The 26,509-nt window shown below is 39.3% G+C and overlaps 2 protein-coding genes across 2 annotated transcripts in view; both read right to left on the bottom strand.

Annotated features, from left to right (window-relative positions):
- LOC150078372 (bromodomain-containing protein 8-like) overlaps window positions 1–4,168 on the bottom strand; it is a 159,922-nt gene extending 155,754 nt beyond the window's left edge. Inside the window, exon 1 of the mRNA XM_090384944.1 lies at window positions 4,043–4,168. The gene's annotated coding sequence lies outside the window, so the exon portion shown is untranslated. The remainder of the gene's footprint in view (window positions 1–4,042) is intronic.
- Window positions 4,169–7,291: 3,123 nt separating this feature from the next.
- The window catches only part of LOC150078371 (uncharacterized), a 313,332-nt gene continuing 294,114 nt past the window's right edge, over window positions 7,292–26,509 (bottom strand). Inside the window, exon 14 of the mRNA XM_090384546.1 lies at window positions 7,292–7,696. Coding sequence (XP_090240672.1) covers window positions 7,292–7,696 — 405 coding nt within the window. The remainder of the gene's footprint in view (window positions 7,697–26,509) is intronic.

Raw genomic sequence — 26,509 nt, 5'->3', positions numbered from 1 at the left:
TGAATGAACATTCGAGAAAAATAAAAGATAAAGAAACATATCTGCATTAACTCGAAAAAGATGTGCAAAATGAAATAATAAAGATTATTTCTGATGCTGTGAAGAAAAAAATTTTGGATTTTGTTTCTGTCGTCAAATACTTTTCTGTTTGTGTTGTTGTTTGTTATTTTGTTTTTAGGAGCATTAGCAACTAAGGCCATATTGCTCCGGGATATGCGGTGGTCATTCCCTGACCTTTCCGCATCCTCCGTATTTGGTGGTGATGGGCTCGAACCCGGGTCAAATCAAGAAGCCCACCTGGTTACAGAGGCGCCAATACTTTTCTATTATTACAGATTGTACACCCGATAATGCTCACACGGAGCAAATAAGTATAGTAATACGTTTTGTGGACACCACTAACAATAAAGTTTCCATAAATGAACACTTTTTTGGGATTTGTAGACATATAAAGTACTACTGGAAAGAGTACGGCAAATGAAATAATACGTTTTTTAGAAAATTTATGTTTACCTATCCAGAATCTATGAGGTCAAGGATACGACAACGCCAGCAACACGAAAGGAGATATAAAATGTGTACAACAACGAATTTTAAATATAAATCCAAGAGCAACACGTGTACCTCGCAGTTCACATTCACTGAATTTAGTAGTGAATTGTACTGCTAATAGTTTAGATGCCACTGTATTTTTCAATACATCGTTTGTATGTATATTTTTCCGGCTCGACTCGTCGATGGGAATACTTGAAAAAGCACATAACTAATTTTACTCTTAAACCAGTCTGTGACACACGATGGGAAATCGAATTGAGTCACTGAAACCTTTGAGATATAATTTGTCCGGTGTTTGCAATGCATTGGAAGAGATATATCAAGATGATCGTTTATCGGGGTTAAATGGCAATACTATGAAAGTAGAAGCAAATGGACCTCTTAAAAATATTACAAAATTTAAATTTATTGTATCTTTAATTATGTGGTATAATATACTTTTTGAAATAAATGTGACAAGTAAACAACTTCAGAATAAAAGCACTGATATGAGTAGTGCCATGAAATGTATAAATGACAAAAAAATTCTTAATGAGGATTTGAAATAATGAGTTTGAAAAATTATTGGTTGAAGTGACAAAAGTTGCTGAGATTTTAGGTGTACTGCCTAATTTTGAAGAAGAACAAGAAACAGTTCGGCTTGGAAATAAGAAGAAGCCAATTTATGTACAAGCAAGAGGATCAACCTATTAGCAATTTGAAACAAAAATTTAAGATTGATTTTTATTTTTCAATCATTGACACCGCTATTACAGCTGTGGAGGAGAAATTCAAACATGTCTGTATTAAATGAAAATTTTGGTGTTCTTATAAATATATACGAATTGCAAAAAATTTCTTCTGAAGAGCTGCTTCAAATATGTTTAATTTTAGAAAGAAACTTTATGCACAATAATTCTTGAGATATCGATGGAACAGATTTAAGTAACGAATTGCAAGTAATAGCAAGACAAATTTCCAAAAACACTTCGGCAATTGATGTCCTCTCATATATATATGTCAACATAAATTAGAAAACAGCGTTTCAAATTTATTTATTGCATTGCGCATATTCGCAATATTGCCAGTTCAGAAAGGAGTTTTTCAAAATTGAAATTGATAAAAGCATACACTCGATCGACCATGGCTCAAGAAAGACTGACTGGTCTGGCAATAATATCAATTGAACACAAAATTGCAGCTAACCTTGACGTCGACACATTAATTCAAACATTCGCAAGAGCAAAAGTGCGAAAAATTAATTTCTCATAAATATTAAATTGCAATATGTATTTAACTTTAACTGTAAATGTATTATTAAGTATGTTAATGAATTACTGATGTTTAAAATACGAGTTAATGAAAATTATTGAAAAAACTTTTTTCCTTTTTTGTGCAATTTAAATACTGTTTTGTTAATTTTTAAAAAAAAAAAAATCAATAATTTTTTTTTATATCAAATTTGTTTATATTTGGCTATGCATGTGAATATGTAAGTACGTATTGATAAGGGGCACATAAATTTTTCTTTGCCTAGGGGTGCCAGGTACCCTTGCACCAGCCCTGCTGCCAGATAGTGACTGGAGGGAGTCTGAGTAGTGTGTATGTGGGGGTGTGGGGGGGGGCATTTTCAAGGTCACGTTATGTCAAGGATCTGGGCATCACATCTGGTGAGTATGGGCTTGGCACACCCACCCAGGGTCCTGAGCTGGATATCGTGATTCTTCTCTTTCTTGGTGATTCCCTTCTACTTCTGACTCTCTCTTTCTTTCTTTCTTTCTCTCTCTCTCTCTCTCTCTCTCGGTAACTTTTTTTTTTTGCTGGTACATCCCCAAGGTTCAGTTCTTTCTCCCACTCATTTCCCTTCTTCCATTGACCAGAAATCCTAACTGGTTCTCATACCAAAAATTTTTCTTCGGCCAGCAAGTAGTTGATTGTTGGAAGAAACTTTCATCTTGTGTTGTACAGGTGGGTGGTTTGAATCAATTCAAGGAAGAACTAGACAAACTGTTAGAGGACATGGACAAATGATTTCAGAAGGTTTTTTGTTGCAGATGATATACACTGATGAGCCAAAACATTACAACCACCTACCTAATATGATGTTGGTCCTTCATGTGCAGCTCATACCCGGAGAGGCATGGACGCTACATGATTTCTAAATGGGTCTTGTGGTATCTGGTACCAACACGTAAACAGCAGATCCTTTAACTCCTGTGAGGTCTGTGTTTGAGACGACACAGTTCGGAGTTGCTGTTCCAACACAAACCACAGATGTTCGATGGGATTGATGTCTGGGGAATTTTGAGGCCAGGGCAATACCTGGAAGTCTTCTTCATGTTCCGCAAACCATTCTCGAACAATCTAGGCGGTGTGGCATGGAGCATTATCATGCTGAAAGACGGCACCGCCAGAGGGGAAGACCGTTGCTATGAAAGGGTGTACCAGTCAGCAATGATGTTTAGGTAGGTGTTAGATGTCAGAGTGCCCAGTATATGGACTGGACTCAGGGTATCCCAGCAGAACATCGCCCAAAGCATGAGACCGCCATAACCAGCTTGTTTTCGACCCATGGTGCATCCAGGTCGCATCACTTCCCCAGGTAAATGACACACACACACACACACACACACACACACACACACACACACACACACACACACACACACACACACACACACACACACACACACACACACACACACACACGCACACAGCCGTCCACAGGGTTCAACAGAAAATGTGATTCATCAGACCAGACGACCTTCTTCCAATCACTCAAGGTCCAGTTTCGATGTTCGCATGCCCATTGTAGACACCGTCGCCAGAGAACCGTGCTTAGCACTCAGAGTGGCCTGCAGCTACGCAGCCCCATTTTCAGCAGGATTCGATGTACTGTGTGTTTTGACACATTACTCCCGTCAGCAGCATTCTAATTACCAGCGAGTTGCACCACAGTCGCCCTTCTGTTGCCACATACCATCTGGGAGGTATGAGTTTTACTTTCTTGCATCATTTGCTATTACTATTACACTAAGTTTTTAACTTTAAAATAATTTAGAAATAATTAACAATTTAAGAATTTACTTAATTTGTAAATGCTGTCATAAAATTTATTACAACAGTTTACAAACAAAAAAAATTTTTTATTAAAAATGGGGGTATAGATATTTCAAACATATTTTGCAACAGCCAAGATCAGTAATGAATTGGAAATTATAAGGCCATTTCCCGATGACAATGCCAGTTATTTGATCAAATATTTTCACATTTTTTTAAAATAAATACTCGTTAAAATAACAAAAACTTGCAATACCAGCAGCTATTATCTTTCATTGAAGTAAATCTTTAAAAAGTGTTAAATAAAACATTATCTTTCAGTTTTGTTAGTCAAATGTTTCAGGATAACCATGGGCAGAAAGTGGAATATTAACAGCTTTAAAACTTAAAAAGCTCTATTCAAGTTATAATTATATTCTCCTAATAATGGTAAAAAGAAATGCGATACCTCTGAGAGGTTGAAGCAGGACTATTGGGAATCGAATCACCCACAACTGATGGTGCCTTTGATTTTGTTTCTTGTGAAGGGTCTTCCCCACTTTCTGTCTGTTGACTAGATGATAACACATCTTTCGGGATTAGCATTAGCATTAGTAGAGGCATTTGATGCAAGAAAGCAAGCTTATGCAGCATCAGTCAAAAAAATTAAAGTAAAATAAATAAATAAAAAATAACCACTTCCACTTCACCCTTCTGTTCGTTCGAAATACCTGTCCAGCCGAGCCTTAAACTTATTTAGGCTATCAACTTCCACAACAAGGGATGGAAGTCTGTTCCACCTACCAACCACCCGCTGGCTAAAGGCAAATTTCCGCACATCTATCCTACATCTGTCTTTCCTCAATTTGAATTTATGCCCTCTCAGGTGATTATTCTGAGCAAGAGGAAGAATCCCATCAGCATTGAGCATGCTCAAACCATTCAAGGCATGTACACCTCTATCAGATCACCTCACTGCTGCCTAGTCTCCAGACACTGTAATTCGCAAAACTTAAGCCTTTCTTCATAAGAGAACCCTTTGTTCCATTCACTAATCTTGTTGCTCTGCTCCGTACACGTTCCAGCAGCTCTACATCCTTCTTGAAATGAAGTCTCCAGGCCTGTATACAGTACTCTAGGTGTGGCCAGACCATTGCCTTATACAAGGGAATAATCACCTCCTTATCCCTGCTAGAAAAATTCCTATATATCATTGACAATACACCATGAGCTACTCTTGCAGCCCGTCTGCACTGCTCCGAGAACTTCATTATCTGCCTGCACAATCACCCCCAGGTCCCTTTCATTCTCTACCACTGTCAGTGTAGTACCACAGAGTTGATACGTTGCTCAGGGGTTGCTGTTTCCCATATGTAGTACTTTACATTTGTCAATGTTAAACTTCATTTGCCACCTCTCAGCCCATCTACTCAACCTTTCCAGATCCTGTTGCAGCAGCATAGTGTCAGTAGTGTCCTTGACAACCCTTCCAACCTTCTTATCGTCTGCAAACTTGGACATTAAGCCCGATATACCATCATCAATATCATTTATAAATACAGAAAACAATAAAGGACCCAATACTGAACCCTGAGGGACTCCACTAATAACATTAGTCCACGATGAGCAGTGTCCATTGATTACGACTCTCTGTCTTCTCCCCCTCAACCACCAATTTATCCATAGCAGCAATTTGCCTCCAATGCCACACTGCTCCAATTTGTGCAGCAGTCTTCCATGTGCAACAGTATCAAAAGCCTTTCTAAGATCCAAGTATATAATATCAAAGTTATTCCCTGCATCCAGTTCTTTTGTGACTGCATCATAGTATCCAATCAAATTGGTCAGGCAAGACTTCCCCTTAACAAAACCATGCTGTGTCTGAGCTATAACTGAATTCTTGTCTAGATGATCCTGCAGTGCTTCTTTAACCAGTGCCTCCATTAATTTACCTGGAACAGAAGTTAAACTAACAGGTCTATAATTACTTGTGTCAGCCTTTGATCCTCCTTTGTGAATTGGGGTCACATTTGCACATCTCCAGTCCATGATACCTCCCCCGAGTCCAAGGAAGCTCTCATAATTATGGTTAAGGGTTTGCTTACTTCCACTGCTGCCTCCTTTAATATAACTGGATAGATTCCATCCACCCCAGGTGCCTTTCTTGTGTTTATCTTCAACAATTTTTCCTCCACTTTACTCTCAGTTATTACAAGATTCTGTAGCTTACTGCCAGAGTTGAATACACCTCTGGCATTCCCCTCGCTGAATAACTCCTCATGTGTGAATGTCGATGCAAAATATTCATTTAGTTTGTTAGCTACCTGAGCAGGATCATCAACAGTTGACCCATCGATATCAAGTGGACCAATCTGATTCATCCCCTTCCTTCTAGAGTTTACATAAGTAAAGAACTCTTTGCTGTTTTTCTTCGCATCCTTTGCCAAGGATTTCTCGTAATCTGCCTTCGCCTGCCTAACCTCCTTTGTAACTTGGTTACAGATCAACTTGTATCTATCATAGGCTTCTGTGTCACGTGTTAATTTGTATGTATTCTATGCATTTTTCTTCTCTGCCATATGCCTCATTAGTTCATCTGACATCCATTTAGGCCGAAACCTTGAACAATATTTCTTAGTTGGTATGTAAAGCCTAGTAGCTTCCAAGATAAGTTCTTTGAATGCTTCCCATTTTGAATTTGCTGTTGGTAACATCATCAGTTGATCCCACTGTAGGGAATTTAAATACTGTCTCAGTCCACCGTAGTCGCCTTTACGAAAGCAATACCCCCTTCCCTTTACTCCTAATCGTAGTTACCTCTTTGATTAAATCCGACTTCAGAACACTGTGATCACTGCCACCTAGTGGTTCATTTATCTGCAGATTCTTAATGCATGAAGAATCACTACTGATAATCAAATCAAGAGTATTACTCCCTCTAGTTGCCTCCCGAACATGCTGATGTAGAAAACAATCATCTAATAAATCCACAAAAGCCTTGCTAGTGTGTGAGTGACCAGCCCCCAAATTCCAGTCAATATCTGGGAAATTAAAATCTCCCATAATAAGACTCTCTGATTTACTTGTACTCTCTATTTCTCTGTACAGTTTCTTATTATACTCATCAGAGTCATTAGGCCTATAGCACACTCCTACTCTCAATTTTGATCTCCCAATGCTTATGTCACACCAAACTGACTCGACACTGCACTGTTCAGCGATGTCGACTGGCTTCACTTCCTTGGATTTTGTGTTTCTTAACTAATAGCATAACCCCTCCTCCCTTCCTATCCTGTCTATCCTTTCTGTAGACATTGTACTCCCCAAATTCCAGTTCTGCATTCCTTATTTCTGTGTGACACCACGTCTCTGAAATCCCAAAAATATCTGCCTTTGATGTTTTGAGCAATACCTCAAATTCATCAAATTTATTTACTAGACTCCTAGCATTGGTGTACACGCAAGTATACACCAATGTCCTTGTATCCCCCCAATCTAGCAGTTTTCCGACCCTCCTAACACTGCCTCGATAGCATCAGCAAACATTCTTGCACCCTTTCTATTTAAGTGTATCCCATCCCTGTAGAAGCAGTCTCTCCTGTTAACAAGTACAGACCAGTTTTGTTAGTCAAATGTTTCAGGATAACCATGGGCAGAAAGTGGAATATTAACAGCTTTAAAACTTAAAAAGCTCTAATCAAGTTATAATTATATTCTCCTAATAATGGTAAAAAGAAATGTGATACCTCTGAGAGGTTGAAGCAGGACTATTGGGAATCGAATCACCCACAACTGATGGTGCCTTTGATTTTGTTTCTTGTGAAGGGTCTTCCCCACTTTCTGTCTGTTGACTAGATGATAACACATCTTTCGGGGTTGTATAATGTGCTGTAGTTTCTACTATTTCAGCACCAAGGGTTACTGTTTGATCAGATTTATCTTTTTGTTCCTCATCCTCCTCATCCACTTCTTCATCTTCCTCTTCATCTTCCTCCTCTTCTTTTAGTTCTTCTTGAGTTTGCTGAGATAAAGGTGTGGATGTCTCAGATGTTTCAGAAGAATTGATAGACTCCATAGGTAGAAGTGGGACAGTCTCTTCTTTAGGAATAGTGAGATTATCAGACTATAAAAAAAATAAATCAAAAAAGTTTATGAGAAAGTGAATAGTAATTCATAAGAAATTTAAATCAATTTTTTTTTTTTTTCTGAAATAAACAATCTATCAAGTTATCATTGTAAAAATGTCTTTTATAAATGAGTTACTTAGAAATATTTAATTTAGTGTTATAATGGATGCCTCTTCTGTATTTTTTGAAGTCATCCAGGTGAAGATATTGACTTTATTCACTTTACAGTGACTTTCCAAAACCAGCATTCTCTTTAATTGATTAAAAATACCTGTTTCCACAAAAAACACTCTCACAGAGAATGGCTAAAGAAAGTAGTCGAACTGTCAAAATATGTAGGTATATACACATAATCATTACTAACCACAGCACATGATATATATAAACTACTTAAATAAAGCAGCACCTGAGGTGCTTATTGATCAGAGTTTCATAAGGGTGGAATCAATTCAACAAAATTCTGCTTATTTCAGGAGTCAAAAACCATCTTGGATAAAACACTTTAGATTTCACCTGCATTTCATGCTCGCTTTTAAGACTTAAGTTGTGAGGTGTGTTTTATGTGTTCAATATAAACTGATCATATGAACAACAATTTCAAGCACTCCCGTGATCTGTGGCTGAAGATAATAGTCGTATCTTCAGCCATAATCAGTCATATATATCAAAATATGCTTCGCAAACAGATCATTTTTAAAGAAATATAAGGAACCAAACTAGAAACATTTCTGAAAATACACACAGTTTTTTTTTATATTAGAAACAGGGATATGTTTTTTAACTGAATGATTGAAGTTAATCTCTTGCAGTTCATTCCCTATAATTTTCTACCATCAAAAGAAAATTTGATAGCTTCTTCCTTCTCCACCATTGCTAGCTTAATTTGATGAAACAGTATTGGAATTATGAATAAATACAGAACTTAATATAAAAAAGAATGGACAATTACAAATACACTACAAGTATGGGCATCCAAAAAGTGAGAGAAACAGAAAAAAATAAATAATAGTAATAATGAGGATTCTTGTTAGTCAATGAAGGAAATTTTGATTGGTAGGATGAATATATAGCGCAGGAGAGTGAGAAGATATAAAAGTTCTGAGGAGAGATATTCGTCGCTCATAATCATGATTGAATATGCAGCAATGTTGGTTAAATGCGAATTATTTTTAATTTTAGTAATTATTTTTTTTTTTAAGTTAGCAGGCTAAGGTTATGATCACATTTAGATATGATCATAGAGTTACATTTCATATTCAACATTTGTGCATATATACAAAGGGTACTAGGAAAGTTTTGCAATACAGTTTTGTTTATTTAATTTTTTCAAAGTAATTTCCTCTACATTCAATACACCTCTCCATCCTCCAAAACCAATCTTTAAACCAGTTCTGCCACGTTTCACTAGGGAGTACAGCACACTCGTTGTCCCAAGCCCGTAGAAGGTCCCCACCACTGGAAAACCGCCTCCCTTTTAGCTTCATTTTCACATGCGGGAACAGTGCAAAGTCGCAGGGAGCAAGGTCTGAACTGTAGGGAGGGTGCTCGAGAAGTTTCAGTCCTGTCGTGGTCAAATATTCGGTGCAGGCTTTGGCGCGGTGAGCTGCAGCATTATCGTGATGGAGGTACCAGGTGTCCATTCTTGACTTTGGCCGCAGGTTCTTCATAGATCCAATGACTTTAGGCAGGCATTGTTCAGTATACCACTTAGCTGTGACTGTCTTCTGCGTGTCCAAAACGACACGTTCCACAATTCCACTCGATTTGAAAAATACAGCTATCATTTTCTTCTTTACAGATCGGGATTTTCTGACAATTACGGGTGTGTCGTCATCATCAAAGACCCAAACTTTGTTTTGAGCCTTGGTCGGCAGATCGTAATAGTACAGCCAAGTCTCGTCACCTGTCACGATGTTGTTCACATACCGAGATTGTCCCTTATCAAACTTTTTTAACATCTCCCGGCACCAAGTCACACGTCGTGTCATCTGCTCTTCAGTCAGTTGATGCGGCACCCAGAGAGAACAAAGTTTCTTCACTTGCAAATGATCTTGCAGAATCGAACAAATTGCTGGTGCATTTAGGCCCAAAGTGTCCTCTATCTGTTGGTAGGTCACTCGCCTGTTTTCGTCAAGCATTTTCCTCACAGCAGTAACGTTTTCCTCCGTAACTGACGTTCGTGGCCTTCCCGGCCTCTCAGAATCCTCCAGAGTGAAATTTCCCCTTTGGAATTCTCTATACCACCTGAATATCGTTATACGATGTGGACAATCATCATCTAGTGCAAGAATCATTTCTTCTAAGCTGTCTATGGTTAAAACTGGTCTATGGTTAAACCACGCACAAAATTATACCGTAAAACTGTCCTTATCTCATTTCGTGACCACGATGCCATCGCAAGCACTTTACACTCTCACTACTAATGAATAACTGAGCCCATCGACGTGGCGCGCCGGCTACTATGCACGTATGAACATGTCTCAACATGCAGCAACAAGCAGCTTCCTGTGATTCATTGTTGCGTCATATTGCAAAACTTTCTTAGTACCCTTTGTATATAGCAAAAGTGGATAAAATAAAAATAATTAAACTTTCTCTTCATACTTTGGAGATGGTCAGATAAGGGAAAGCAGCATTCACAACATCAACTACGGAAATATTGTCATATCTTGTATTATGGGGATTTACACAGTGGTGCATTTAACTCTGCTTGTATACTAACCACTAGGCTAGGGTAAGTTTTGAGCAAGAAGTCATTTGCAGATATTAACAAACTTTTTGCTTTGCACTCATTTCCCATTCTCAACTTCTCCCCAACCAAAATAGAGATCCTGATGCCTTGTGTTTTTTTGACTATTCAACAAAAATGTTACAGAGGTAACCCTCGTATAACACTCTAGTAAGGTTCCTATAAAATCTCGTGTAGTGTGTAACCATATTATACAAGACTAAGAACAAGTACAAAAAGGAGGATTACATTCCAAAAGCTAGCAAAAATACATCATCATCATCATCATCAGCCATTCTCAATCCACTGCAGGATGAAGGCCTCTCCAGCAACTTTCCAGTTCCTTCTGTTTTGAGCACTGGCCATCCATTTACTACTCAAAAACTCATGAATTTCATCTATCCATCTCCGCCTTTGTCTTCCAGGTTTTCTTCTAGCTCCTCTTGGGTACCATTCTGTTATTTTCTTAGTCCATCTGTCATCATGTCTTCGAGCTATGTGTCCTGCCCAGGACCATTTTAGTTCTTTAGTTTTGATAAGAATGTCCTTTACTTGAGTTTGCTGCCTAATCCATGTGTTTCTCTTCTTATCTAACAGTCTGATTCCCAATATAATTCGTTCCATTCTTCGCTGTGTAGTTCTTAGCTTCTCTTCCATTCTTTTGGTGAGTGCCCAAGTTTCACTTCCATAAGTCATGGTGGGGAGTATACATTGGTTCATTATTTTACGTTTCAGACAAACTGGGATATTGCTCTTCAGTATGTGACTATATTTCCTAAATGCTATCCATCCAAAATTTATTCTTCTCTTGACTTCCAGCCATTTATCATTATTACAGCTAATAACTTGTCCCAGATAAGTATATGACTCCACCTTTTCAATTACTGCTCCTTCAATCATTATTTCCCTTTCCGTGGCATACTTGTTCATCATTACTTTTGTTTTAGCCATATTCATCTTTAGTCCAAAATCCTTACTAACTGTGCATAACTGATTAAGATTTTCCTCTAATTCTTTGGGATCGTGGCTTATAACCACAATGTCATCTGCAAATCGTAAATGGTTTAGGTATTCTCCTTTCTGTGACCAGTCTAATCTTCTGAAAGCTTCCTCAAGGGCAGCAGTAAACAGCTTCGGAGATATTGTGTCCCCTTGTCGAACTTCTTTCTTGATTTTAAATTTCCTACTGTCTTTGTCTAGTCTAAAATAAAGGATGTAGCACTCTCATATATTTTCTTCAAAATCATAATATACGGAGTATCTATGCCTTGTCTTTCCAGTGCCCGAAACATTGCCTTATGCTGTATGGAGTCAAATGCCTTTTCATAATCCACAAATGCCAGGCATAATGGTGTTTTATATTCATTTGCTTTCTCCATTAGCTGTGATATTACGTGAAGGTGATCCATAGTTGAGAATCCTGTCCTAAAGCCAGCTTGCTCTTTCGGTTGATTCTCATCAAGTATTCTTTCTAATCTGTTAGTAATGACCCTTGTGAACAACTTGTAGATATGGGATAACAAGCTAATTGGTCTATAATTTCCAATTTCTGATTTATCTCCTTTCTTATGCAGCAAAACTATGATTGCATTATTCCACTGCTTAGGCATCACACCTTTTCTAATGCACTTTGTGAAGAGCCTTGCCAGTTTTTGTGTTATGTCTCTTCCTCCCAATTTTAACAACTCTACAGTAACTTTATCTTCCCCCGGAACTTTCCGATTCTTCATTTTCTTCAATGCATGTTCTACCTCATCAGGAAGAATATCGGGTATGTCGTATGTGTTGCTACTTTGCAATCCATGTTCCCCACTGCTGGTATCATTCCCTCGCTCCTTGTATAATTCTCTATAGTAGTCTTCTGCTATTTGAATTATGCCTTCTCTGCTGTTTATAAGTACACCATCGCTATTCTTCAGTTTCAGTATCATTTGTCTTTCTGTATTACTGCTCATGGCTGCTGATTTAAATCCTTTGTTTTCCCTTAATGCTTGTTCTACTTTTCTTGTGTTAAATCTTCTTATGTCCTCTCTGAGTCTCTTTCTAATGGCTTTGCATAACTCAGTATACTCAATTTTCTCCCTGTCAGTGTTTTTCTTGATCTTCATTTGTCGTCTTTGGTTCATCATGACAAGTGTTTCTTGACTAATTTTTTCTTCTTTGGATTTCTGTTTCCCTATAGGTTTCTTGGGCTTTATCACTTTCAGAAAGTTGTAATATTCCTCGTCGATATCTTGGTCCTGAGCAGTCTGCAGAAGCTCAAACTTGTTCTTAAGTTCCAGTACATACTGCTTTTTCTCCTCCTCTGTTATTTCAAAGACCTTTGTATTATTTACTCGAGTCAGTTTTTTCCTTTCCTTTCCTACATCTATATCAAGTGTACATCTTACCATTCTATGATCACTTCCAACATTTACCTTATTCAGGACGGTAACATCATTCACAATATATCTTCTGTTAGTGAGGATGAAGTCGATTTCATTAGTTGTTAATCCATTTGGACTCTTCCATGTCCACTTTCTGTTCACCCTTTTCTTGAAAAAAGTGTTCATTACTGACAGTCCTTGAGATTCTGCAAATTCCACAAGTCTTTCACCTCTTTTATTTCTTTCACCAATTCCAAAATTTCCTATAGTTCCTCTTTCTGCGCTGTTTTGCCTTTTTCCAACCTTAGCATTGAAGTCCCCCATAATAATAGTGTAGTGGGTTTTCTGCTCATCTAGAAGACTCTCAATTTCAGTGTACATTTCTTCAACCTCTTCATCATCATGGCTCGATGTTGGTGCATAAATCATTATAATCTTTAGCTTGTACCTCTTAGAAATCTTGAATATTAGTCTTGACACCCTTGGTGATGTACTTTTGAATTCCAAAATGTTGTTTTTAAAATCTTTATTGACCAGAAACCCAACTCCACCTTCAACAAAAATACATATTTTTTTATAACTATCGGAAACTTAATTTTTATTAAAAACAGCAATAACTGAACATCTTACAAACTGTGATACATACATGCCAGATATTGTACATTCATTTATTTTTCTTCCTCTTCATCACTGTTCGGCACAATCAAACAAGAACATTTTTTCCATTGCAGAATATCTTCACCTTCTGAACTTTCTTCTGTAGCATCTAGATTTCGTGTATCCTCTGCTCTCTTTAAAATATCAGTAATCTGGGTTTGTTTGCTTTTGCTTGATAGATCTTTGTAAATTTCATAGTATGGAGCTAAGCATTTTTGAAGATCCCTTTTGAACTTTATGCTCCTTTCAGTCGAAGGATCTTCACTGTAAAAATAAGATTCAAATTCCTCGGCTAAGTTTATGCCTTCCCATATACTTTTTAGTGTAAAATTTGGAACTTCAGAATTTTCATCTGCATTATCATCCCCTGAATTGATTTGGATTAGCTCCGATGGCATTTCCATCAAATCCGCTTTGCTAGCCTCTTTTTCTACCAGTAATTCTTGAGTGTCTTCAGCAATATATCATCAAAAACTTCCCCTCCAACCGACTTAAGTTCTACTATCGCAACAATTCTGTTTTCTGCTGATTCGACCATATTTCCTGAATGACCTAACTCTATCCATACATTTTTCCGACACGCATTTAATGTTGATAGTTTTACTTGTTTGAGTGATAAAGCTTTGATTCCGATACAGTCCACAATTGAAAAATGTTTCCATGCCTCTATTACTTCAATAGATTCAGAATTATTTTTTTCCAAAATCCATTGTAACGATTTTTTGATGAAATGAGTTTTAAAGGTAGATATGCCTTGATCTAATGGCTGAATTAAAGAAGTTGTATTGGGAGGTAGGAACATTACTTCAACATTTGGATGACTTTCGGATGGCCTGGCGCATTGGCCAATATTAATAAAACTGAAATCTAGATTTTTCTGATTTAAATAGTTTTCCACAGCTGGTACAAAACAATTTAGAAACCATTCTTTAAATAAATTGGCAGTTACCCAAATTATGCCTAAGTTACTTAGGCATAAAAACCAAAATAACCTTACAAAAATCTTAAAAGTCATGAACTGCATGCTTTGAAGTCACAATTTTTTATGGTCTTAAACAAACACAAGTTTAATAGCACAGAACCTAACATGGGGATTTCCCCAACAAAATAAAATACGGGTATTTCCCAATAATTTCTTCTGCATTTTTTTTTTCACAAAAAAAAATGTCAATGTTGAAAAATGACGTCCAACATAATAACAGGGGTTTCTGCAATTCTCTAACCAAGTTAGAGCAAAACAATGTTATATAGGTACTGCGAGGATTGCCACAATTATCAATCGTGTTAGAGCGAAACCGTTTTGTAAAAGTACCGTGTTATATGGAGGTTGTCTGTACATATTTTTATTAAGGTATAACAGTATGATTAAAAATAATTTTAGAGAGGCATATCCATAACCAAGCAAGACTAGTTTGGTTTTGGTTTTTTTTTTAGGAGCATTAGCAACTAAGGCCATATTGCTTGAATTTGTTATCTTGAACAGGTCAAAGCATGAGTTTGCTGGGGGTGGGGGGTCATTTCTAATCAGTAAATTTGACATAATGATTAAATAGCTGAATGCAGGTAGAAATGTTTAAATTACATATCTATGTCTAGATTTTTGTAAAGATTTTGACACCATCTTATATGAAAGAAGTTGGAGTTACTGGACAGATCTTATACTGCAGTGTTTCCCAAACTGTGTTCCACTGAACACTAGTTTTTTTTTTTTTTTTGTTATTTATTGGCACATTGGCTTATGTCATAACTGTGACCATAATGCACCTCCCAAAGTTTTTGCAATTTACTCTGATCCAAGCCCGAGGCGGGATTCAAACCCGCAACCTTTGGGTTGCCAGACTGGCACTTTGCCCACCTGGCTAGCCCAGTCGGCCTGAACACTAGTATTCCATAAGATGTGAACAAGTGTTTCACAAAAATTCATAATTAACAATTTTAAAAAAATAAAATAAATAAATTTTGATTTTTGTAGCGTTCACCACTTTTGTATCATAATTTTTAATCCCTTGTTCAAGCACAAGCTGACAGAAGTCAGAAACACGAAAGGCCAAATAAAAAGGAAGTGCAAAGCAGTTATTGAATAAAACAAGTATACACTCCGTGATCACTGAATTATAACCATCTATCTGATACAGTATTGGACCATCATTCACATGAATAACAGCCACTATTTGCCTAGACACTGACTCCACTAGTTATCTTAAGATGTACATAGGGATCTGCAGACACACTGCCTGAAAGGGTTTCCACAGTGTCAGAACAGATGATGGTTGCACGTCCACAGACCTCGCTTCCCACTCCAAAACATTCCTCAGGTGTTCAACTGGATTGAGGTCAGGCAAATTTAACTGTTGTTGCGCACTGGCATCTGTGGCTATAATGCACCTCTCATAGTTTGGCTTTTTTTGGTCTGGTCTCTTGCAGTTGTTTAGAGCAGATGAAGTTCAATTGTAATCATCAATTTGTGGTCCTTTCCCCCCTACATCTGATTATGAAAGTCTATTAAATTTAGTGTTCACTTTGATGTTACTGTTCACTGTTACTGTTCACTTTGATGTTATGTCTGTGGTCTGTATATGGTTAAAGGTACGGTGCCTGTTGCCACTTTTCTGCATGATCCGCTTGTTCATTTCCTTCAATTCCCCTATGTCCAAGAATCCAGCAAAAGGTTCCCCCCCCCCCAAAGTTTGTTTAGAATGACTTGAATTTGTCCTAGAGTTGGATGGAAATTCCTTGTGTAGCACTATATTGCTTGCATTACACTGAGGGAATCTGTAAATATCAGACTATGGGGTAGCTTTTGGTGCCATATTTGGTCTATTGCTGACTTCACTATTTCTAACTCAGGAAGAACTTGTGTTAGGGTAGTGAGGAAAATAGTCTCTTGAGCCATCTGCTAAACCCAAGAGACACGCTTTTAGGGAACCTGCAGAACCCTTCATGTTTGTGTGTCTGGCGCATCATCATTTAGATTTTCTTGCATTTCCCATATTGTATTATGGGTCACATAGTGAACTGCCATTCAGCCCATACAACACATATCGATTGTGCCCTTCTCATCATATCGATTGACTTTGCCGGGGCGATCAACTCACTCTGGTGGCTGAGCATCCTGGGCAGACTGAGGGAAACTAAAGTACCCATCAACCTCTATAAAATCATAGAAACCAATCTCTCACAAAGAAAAATTGAGATAAACACTCCATACAAAAAAAGATCACAAGAATAGTACACAGAGGATGCCCACAGGGGTATTGGTATCTGTATTGGGCCCACTCCTCTGGAACTTGGTGAGTTCCAGAGGAGTGGGCCCAATTTGATGTTATTTAATGAGTTCTTGAGGAGCGGCGGAGTGCAGTTCCTAGGAGCGGTGAGGGTGCAAGCCTTCACAGATGCCTTGATTTTGACAGTGCAAGCAACCTCCAGAGCCCAATTGGAAATCCTAACTAATCAGGTCCTGCAGATACTCCAACAGTGGTCCAAGAATTTCTTAACAATGTCACCAACAAAGACATCGTCGGTGCTGCTTAAAAGAACCCTGCAACTGAGACAACCACCCCAGATTAAGATTGATGGGACAACTATCAAGTTTGCCAAGCAACTAAAATATCTGGGTGTCATACTAGACAAAAACTTATCCTTCCAACCATATCTCAAATTCCTAAGAAAAAAGATCAGAAACTACTCTGCCATGGTAGCTGGGGTCACAAGGTGAGACTGGAGTCTCAAAAAGCATACCCTAGCCTTATACTACAAGACAACCTTCTTCCCAATAATTACATATGCTTCAGCAATCTGGTACAACAAAACTGCCTTGGTCATAAATAAGAGAACCCTGGATGCAATTCAATGCACTATCCTGCTCCCTACTACCCATGCCTGCAGAACAGTGAGTAAACACTGCAGATGATAGCAGCACTCCTCAGTCCTATCTATCACCTGTGCTGCAGGTGATAGATAGGACTCCTCTACTCTACTCTACTTATCTAAGGGAATAACCACCACTTTCCTGGAATATACAATAGACCCAACAAACAACCACAATGCAGAAAAGATCAGGCTTCAGTCTCACCTGTTGCAGGTATGGCAGGGCAGATGGGCAGATAAAACCAAAGGAGTTTGTTGTGTTTGTTATTTGGTTTTTAGGAGCATTAGCAACTAAGGCCATATTGCTCTGGGATATGCGGTGGTCATTCCATGACCTTCCCGCATCCTCCGTATTTGGTGGTGACGGGCTCGAACCCCGGTCTAATCAAGAAGCGTGTGCTACGTACTGCTGCTCCTGGCTACGGAGGCGCCTGACCAAAGGAGCCATCACCCACAAGTTCTTGCTGCAACTTGAAAAAATTTATATCCAAAATCACCTACTTGGTTCTTTCCGGGGTTGCAAACAACGTACTTGCTAACTGGACATGGCCCCTTCAATGCAAAGTTAATGGACTTTGCCCTCGTAGAGGACCCAAGCTACATATGGAGAGATTGAAACCTGGGAACACCTCATGTATGACTGTCTGCAATATGAAAATCTCAGGTGCATCCTAATCACAAGTATAAAATAAACTCTTGTACAAGTACAAGAGTTTCGCCTACTGGATTCAGAGGAGGAATACAGAGCCCTGACCAACTTCACTCAAGAACTCTTCTCAACAAGGAGAAAACTAAATGCAATACACCAGGAGTGAAAGACGACCAGCCAGAAAACAAATCAAAACATCCTTTCAGACACACCCTGGAATGATAATTATACGGAAGATGCAAGCCATCTTGCCTAGGAATAGTGACGATGCACTTCCTACAATGAAATGAACCAACACTGCAACCAAGAAACCCTGCCATGTATCAACAAATGTGAGACCTAAGTAAAACTGATAAAGGTACTAACCGAAGATGGGGAACCAAAGACAAAGACATTCACAACCTGGACAGGCTGTCCCACGAGAGACTCTACTACCGGATATGATCTTATATACTACACTACGACAGCTGCAGCCTCTCTGTCATGTAGCCAAATGGCGATATGTAACAGCTCCATTGCCTCTTACCTTTTTTCTCTCCCCCGCAGGGGGGGAGGAGGAGAAGGAGGAGACAGTTTACCTGTCTCCTCCCTCCCTATATACTTCACTAGGTGAGGCATGGGCATGCTTACTGACCACCTGGAGTTATCTACCCTATCGACCCCATACTTCAGTCTTTCCCTCCACTCTAACTAATATGGAAGCGTAAAACCCCCACAACTAATCAAAATTAACGATTTCTAAATTGAAACCTCCACCACATCAACCTCTCCTGGCTTTTTCTAAACTTACGTGTCTTTTTTTTTTTTAGGTCGTAGCCACTTGTTGTACTGGTGTACCTAGTCTGCCTCCTCAGGGTTTAATGTGGGCAACGGTAGGCCCCAACAAGAGCCCAACAGATAAAAGACCAGTTGAACAACGGTACACAACACTATACATAACCCACACACTTTTAAATATCTGGCCTCAACAGTGTTCTGTTTCCCACAACAATGAAAGCAACACGGAAATGGGGGAAACCCCCGGTGCCGTCTGACAACTAATGCACTTTACATACCTTCATAATCAAACTTGAGGCTATCACAAACCCAGCACTGACAAAACTCCAGGAATGGGGTTCGACCCATATTTTAAAAATCTCTTCTACAAAAACCAGAACAATCCTCTTGAAGGGCAAATTGCAACTATGAAGACCACCACAAATTAAGATTGGAGTAACCACCTTGAAACTTACCAAGCAACTCAAATATCTAGGAGTTATACTGGACACAAACCTGTCTTTTCTACCATACCTCCAGAAAGGACTCGGTGGTTAACAAACGCACCCTGTCATTATACTACAAAACGATCTTTGCTCCCTTAATTACTACACTGTATCGATCTGGTAAAACAAAACCACAATGACAGTAAATAGAAGACAACTAGACTCAATCCAAAGAACCATCCTCCTTGTCTTCACTCGAGCCTGCCATACAGTAAGTATGCATGCCCTACAGGTCCTAGCAGGAGTCCTTCCCCTGGACCTTTAGTTTATTAAGACTGCCTTCATGTATTATTATGCCAGAGGGAACCCCCACATCACCTTTGCTGGATTCACCCTCAACCCTGCAAATGGCCAGAAAATAGGAAAAAACCAGACTAATGCAATGCCAGCAGCAGACGCCCCCCCCCCCCCGGTTCTTCCCAGGACTAAACACAACATTTTTAATTACATGACACGGCCCATTCCAAGCCAAACTAATGACTTTTGGTCTGATGGGTAGCCCACTATGCATCTGTGGGGAGGAAGAGACGTGGAACCATCTAATGCACCAACCTATGATGCCTACTCATAACGAAGATCAGATACTCCCCAGTTAACCAAGAGGCACACCTTGATACCGAGGAGGAATACAGAGCACTCACAAGCTTCGCCCTACAGTTGCAAACAACAAAGACCACCACAAATTAAGACTGGAGTAACCAATCTTAATTTGTTTTCCAGGAGACGAACACTCAATGCTATCCATAGGACAAATTCAGACTGGACCGACCCAGAAATTATCTAGATTAGGAAATGGAACACTAAATACTGGACAGGATTTCATCCCATGAATCAACCCACAACTGGCCAGATCCCTGCTGGGATTGGACTGAGACCACCAAACTGCAGCTCTGTTGCTAAACGGTCTTTCCGATCTGAATAGGGCACCCTAACCCTAATCACTTTTATTCCATATCCCTGGCAGGGAGACAGTCTTTCTGTCTCCCCGCCTCCCCATCATCCCCCTTCTTTCATCTGATGACGCATGGGCCTGCCTCACTGCTGTTCTGGGGCCGCCTTCCCTATTCACTCCATACTTCTGTCTTTTCTCACCAGTCTTCAGTCTCCCTCCCTCCTTCCTCTGTCTATCCTGCAATGCACAAGAACCACACACACAGCTTACTAAAATTAAAAACGCCTAAATTTAAATTGAGATTATAAAAACAACTTTTGGCTTTCCTACTTCTAGTGCACCCCCTCTTTTTTTACATCAGCCCTAGCCACTAAAATCCCAGGAAACTAGGTGGCAGGGCCTGCCAGAGTAAAAATGTCAAACTACTATGTAGTCGTCTGCCTTCACGAGGCCAAGTGTGGGTAATGTCGGGCCCTAGCAGGGGGTCTAACGACTAAATGGCCAGATGAACAACGAAACATAATACTACACTTACAAAATCCATACACTTTTAAATCTCTGGATTTTTACAGTTTTACTGTTACACCCACAATGAAAGCAACGTGGAGATGGGGGAACCCCCTGGTGCCGTTTGACATCAATATACTTTACACTTTACTGCACCCTTTGCTCACCACAAAAGTCCACTTTGTGTAATCCTTTATAGTTTTGTTGACGGGAGGTAGTTTGACCCATTTGACACCATTCTTTGTACCTTTAACACCTTTGCTACATGGACCAGGAGCAACTAAAAAGACACGTCGTTTCTGACAGAGAAGCACCCAACAACACACAAGCTCCCAGAATGATGCCCATCCGAAAAATCCACAATGCCTTCAAATTCAACAGCAGACACTTTCAAATTCAACCCTACGTGAAGTAGGGTTGAATTTGAAAGTGTCTGCAATTCTGCCCAGACACGATAGGAGGGAGTATATGATGAGAGCCTTATCGATCAATTCGGCTCTGGAAAGACTGTGCAAGGCTCAAGGGGTAGAATTTTTTTCAGCCTGGACTGTACTTGTTAACAGGAGAGATTGCTTCTACAGGGACGGGATACACTTAAATAGAAAGGGTGCAAGAATATTTGCTGATGCTATCGAGGCAGTGTTAGGTGGGTCGGAAAACTGATAGCTTGGGGGGATACAAGGACTAATAGTTTAACAGTAGCCGTAGGCAGAGGTAAAGGTGATTCTTGCACAACTTCTATTAGAATAAGTAGCGACCTGGAGCGAGGGGTGTTGGGGGTTTCGGGGACGGATGTCAGTCATCGTGAAACAGTTGGGTATATGGGATGTGTTAGAGTGGCTGGGAATAGGAATAGGTGCATGTATACCTGCATGTATACCAATGCTAGAAGTATAATAAATAAATTTGATGAATTTAAAGTGTTGGTCAAGACATCAAAGGCGGACATTGTTGGGATATCAGAGACGTGGTGTCACCCAGATATAAGGAATGCCGAACTGGAATTTGGGGAGTACAATGTGTACAGAAAGGATAGACAGGATAGGAAGGGAGGAGGTGTTATGCTGTTAATAAAGAAAAATATAAAATCAAAAGAAGTGCATCCAGTTGATATAGATGAACAGTGCACTGTTGAGTCAGTTTGGTGTGACATAAGCACTGCGAAAGCAAAAATTAGAGTAGGAGTGTGTTATAGGCCTAATGTCTCGAATGAGTACAATGAACAATTGTACAGAGAAATAGAGTGGGCTAGTAAATCGGAATGTCTTATAATGGGGGATTTTAACTTCCCAGATATTGACTGGAACTTGTGGGTTGGGCACTCACACACTAGTCAGACTTTTGTGGATTTATTGGATGATTGTTTTCTGCAGCAGCATGTTCGAGAGGCAACCAGAGAAAGTAATCCTCTTGATCTGGTTATCAGCAGTGATCATTCATGTATTAGGAATTTGCAGATAAAAGAACCACTAGGTGGCAGTGATCACAGTGTACTGACGTGGCATTTACTTAAAGATTTAATTACCATCAGGGGTAAAGGAAAGGGTTTTTGCTTCCGTAAAGGAGAGTACAGTGGTCTCCGACAGTTTTTAAATCTGTACAGTGGGATCAACTGACGATGTTACCAACAGTAAATTCTAAGTGGGAAGCATTCAAGGAATTAATCATGGAAGCTACTAAAAGTTTCATACCTATTAAGAAATATTGTTCAAGGTTTAGGCCTAAATGGTTGTCAAAGGAACTAATGAGACTCGTAACAGAGAAGAAAAATGCATGGGATGCATATAAATTATCAAGCGACTCAGAAGCCTATGGCAGATATAAGTTAATCTGTAATCAGGTCACAAAGGAGGTTCGGCAGGCGAAGGCATATTACGAGAAATCCTTGGCAAAAGATGCTAAGAAAAACAGCAAGGATTTCTTTACTTATATAAACTCCAAAAGGAAGGGGATGAATCTGATTGGTCCACTTGACATCGATGGTTCGACTGTTGATGATCCTGCTCAGATAGCAAACAAACTGAATGAGTATTTTGCATCTACATTCACACGTGAGGAATTATTAAGGTTTGAAAATGGCAGAAGGTTATCAAATTGTAGCAGGGTGCTTAATGATCTTGTAATAACTGAGAGCAAAGTGGAAGAGAAATTGTTGAAGTTAAACGTAAGAAAAGCCCCTGGGGTGGATGGGATCTATCCAGTTATATTAAAGGAGGCGGCAAGGCAACTAAGCAAACCCTTAGCCATAATTATGAGAGCATCCTTGGACTCAGGGGAGGTTCCCACCGACTGGAGATGTGCAAATGTATCCCCAATTCACAAAGGGGGATCAAAGGGTGACACGAGTAATTACAGACCAGTTAGTTTAACTTCTGTTCCGGGTAAAATAATGGAGTCGCTGGTTAAAGATGCATTGCAGGATCATCTAGACAAGACTGCAGCAATAATTCAGACACAGCATGGGTTTGTTAAGGGAAAGTCTTGTCTGACAAATTTGATAGGATATTATGATGTGGTTACAAAGGAACTGGATGCAAAAAAAAAACAATTTTGATATCATATATTTGGATTTCAGGAAAGCTTTTGACACTGTTGCACATGGAAGACTATTGTACAAATTGGAGCAGAATGGTAATAAGGGTAAGTTGCTACAATGGATAAAAGGATGATTAAGTGCGAGAAGACAGAGGGTGGTAATCAATGGGTGCTGCTCTTCTTGGACTAATGTTATTAGTGGAGTCCAACAGGGTTCGGTGTTAGGTCCACTGTTGTTTTGTATATTTATCAATGATATTGATGAAGGTATATCAGGCTTAATGTCGAAGTTTGCAGATGATACAAAGGTTGGCAGGGTTGTTAATGACAGTAATGGCAGTGTGCTACTGCAACAGGATCTAGATAATTTGGGCAGATGGGCTAAGAAGTGGCAACTGAAGTTTAACCTTGACAAATGCAAAGTACTGCATATGGGTAGAAATAACCCCAGAGAAACGTACCAACTGTGTGGTACTACACTTAAGGTGGTAGAAAATGAAAAAGACCTGGGAGTAATTGTGCAGTCAGATATGAAGTTCTCTGAGCAATGCAGACAGGCTGCCAGGGCAGGTCATGGGGTTTTGTCAATGATATATAGGAATTTTGCTAGCAGGGAAAAGGAGGTGATTATCCCTCTGTATAAGGCAATGGTCAGGCCACGCCTTGAGTACTGCGTACAGGTCTGGAGACCTCATTTTAGGAAGGATGTAGATTTACTTGAGCGGGTACAGAGAAGGGCAACAAGATTGGTGAGGGGAATGAAGGGGGTCCTCTTACTAAGAGAGGCTTAAGTTCTGCAAATTGCAGTGGCTGGAGACTAGGCACCTGCGCGGTGATCTGATTGAGGTATATAAGGCCTTGAATGGATTGAGCATGCTGAATTCTGATGGGATCCTTCCACTTGTTCAGATTACGAACCTAAGGGGGCATAAATTCAAATTAAGAAAAGACAGATGTAGAATAGATGTGCGGAAATTTGCCTTTAACCAGCGGGTGGTTAATTGCTGGAACAAACTTCCATCTGTCGTTGTGAAAGTTGATAGGTTAAATAAATTTAAGGAGGAACTGGACAGGCATTTGGAGGGAATGGTGTGATTTTTTTTTTTTTTTTGGCTGATGCTGCATAAGCTCATACATTTGCTTTCTTGCATCACATGCCACTACTACTACTACGTCCCACAACTGCTACTTTATCACTTGGACTTGCTGGACCAGATGCAATATGCAATTACAGCTGCTTTGACATAAAAAACTGTTCAGCTTTTTATACTGTTTGCTATGCAGCATAGTCCATTACGGATGGGGTGGTCCCAATTCATCGATCACTGAGTGTATGTCTGGAGTAGATCATAGAGACAAAATGATGGCTTACTATCCATTTGAAAGAAATGCAGTTCATTAGTACAAAAAACTTGCAATTCATATTTTTCACATTATGCTTCTGAACACCTTTCATCTCTTCAATAAATACTAAAGAATAAAAATGAATTTATATTCTTTATAAGAATATAAATTCGAGAATTTAAATTCTCGCATATAAATGAATTTATATGCGAGAATTTGTCTTGCAAGGTCGGAGATGCTTTACTATTCAGGTTATTATCACTACAATGTTGAAGAACATTCTGAATGCACCTGTGAAATTCCCTCTTCATACAAAGGGACACGTAATGTGAAAAGATGCCATCCATGCTGTCAGTCTGGCAAAAGCTAAGCTACAACATACTACTGTGAAAAGTATCATGAGAAGCCAGCACTGTTTTAAATGCTTTACAGATTATCTGAAGAGCTACAATAAAATATAAAGCAAGTTGAGTATGTAAAGCATTTAAAACAGTGCTGGCTTCTCATGATACTTTTAACTGTAGTATGTTGGTAATATGCAATATAACTATTATAAACTAGAAATATTTTCTTACAAAAACTGTGGTGATTTTATTCAAAAATTTTGTGTACTTATTTTTTGCTTAAAAATACTTACTGAAGAATTAAACATCACTCTGTTTAAAAAAACAGAATATATCAATTTCAACCAGGTGATCCATCAGCAGGCATCTTCCATACCCACTGATCTGACTGGAATGGGATGACTGGCCACTCAGATCAACAGCATATTGGTCTAACTTTGTATGTCTGTGCTATGATGCACTCCATATTCCTGGGTAGGCATTCAGCCAATGCAGTATAGATTATAGCAGGTATAGCCATTCAAATCCATTGGGAGAAAAGTGACCAGATGAGCTATCAACGTGAAATATGTTGAATATGTAGCAAAAAAAAAACAAAAAAAAACTGCAAGACAGTAGGGCGTATTGAACTGTGCAAAATGTTACGGTAGGCATCAGTGTTCACAGTTCCCTGTTCATTCCACGGTCCTTGGCCATACCCTGAGAAACAGCCAACATCATAATTGCATGGCTTCTGAACTTCTGTTGGCAAAATACACTCCAGCAGCAGCAGATGCTCTCCAAGTATTCTCCACATCACCAGTCTGACTAGAATAGGAAGTAGCGAGATTTGTCACACAAAAAAACAAATTTCCACTGTTTCATAGACCAATTATAGAGTTTATTGAAGCAGGCAAGATGAAACCACTCGTTGTGGTTAATAACGTTTGGCATATGCATCACCACACTCCCATGAAAACCAGGGCTGTAAAGCTCTGTATGCAGTGTGTTTAAACAGACATCAAATTGATACCTTAAACTCCATATTAATATTTGTAGGGATGTCTGATGAGATTGTTGTACGTGGAGTGAGCTTCTGTCATTTTACATTAGATGCACTGCACTGTCTAAATTATACAATCCACCGTGGGCTTCGATACAGGTGAAGAAAACCATCCTCGATTACTCTACTGATTTGTACAACGATCTCAAGCAGAAAACAAATGGCTCAACAAATACCTCCTACGACTCTGGCAGACTAGATGGGATGAAGTCCCCAAAGGCACTGTCACCAAACAATTCCTTCTCCAAGTCACCATCACCCATCCCAAACCTCCTTTCTGGTTTTCACCTGGCCTATATGTTTCATTTCTAATGACATGGCACAGCTTGCCGAAATCTAAGCTTGCTAGCCTCGGAATCACTGAGGAACCATTATGCACTTACACTGCCCCAGAGGATTGAGCACACATTGGCTACCACTGTTTCCACTATGATGAACTTAGGGTCATCCTTTTTGCACCCATCCACTTCCTACCACAGGGCACCAAGTATCAGTTCATCACTGACCAAGACTGCTACAATGCCTTCTCCAGGGTTTCCCAGGAGGTTTGCTCCAAATATAGTGTCACTTTGCAAATTTCAGTGACGTCCCTGGGAACTAACTGATTGAACCAACC

Source organism: Mastigoproctus giganteus, chromosome 11 (genome assembly GCF_048544385.1).
Source record: "Mastigoproctus giganteus isolate SK-2022 chromosome 11, ASM4854438v1, whole genome shotgun sequence".
In the NCBI taxonomy this organism is placed as follows: Eukaryota; Metazoa; Arthropoda; class Arachnida; order Uropygi; family Thelyphonidae; genus Mastigoproctus; species Mastigoproctus giganteus.
Note: the sequence above shows the minus strand (reverse complement) of the source record. Positions and strands in the feature narration are given on the sequence as shown.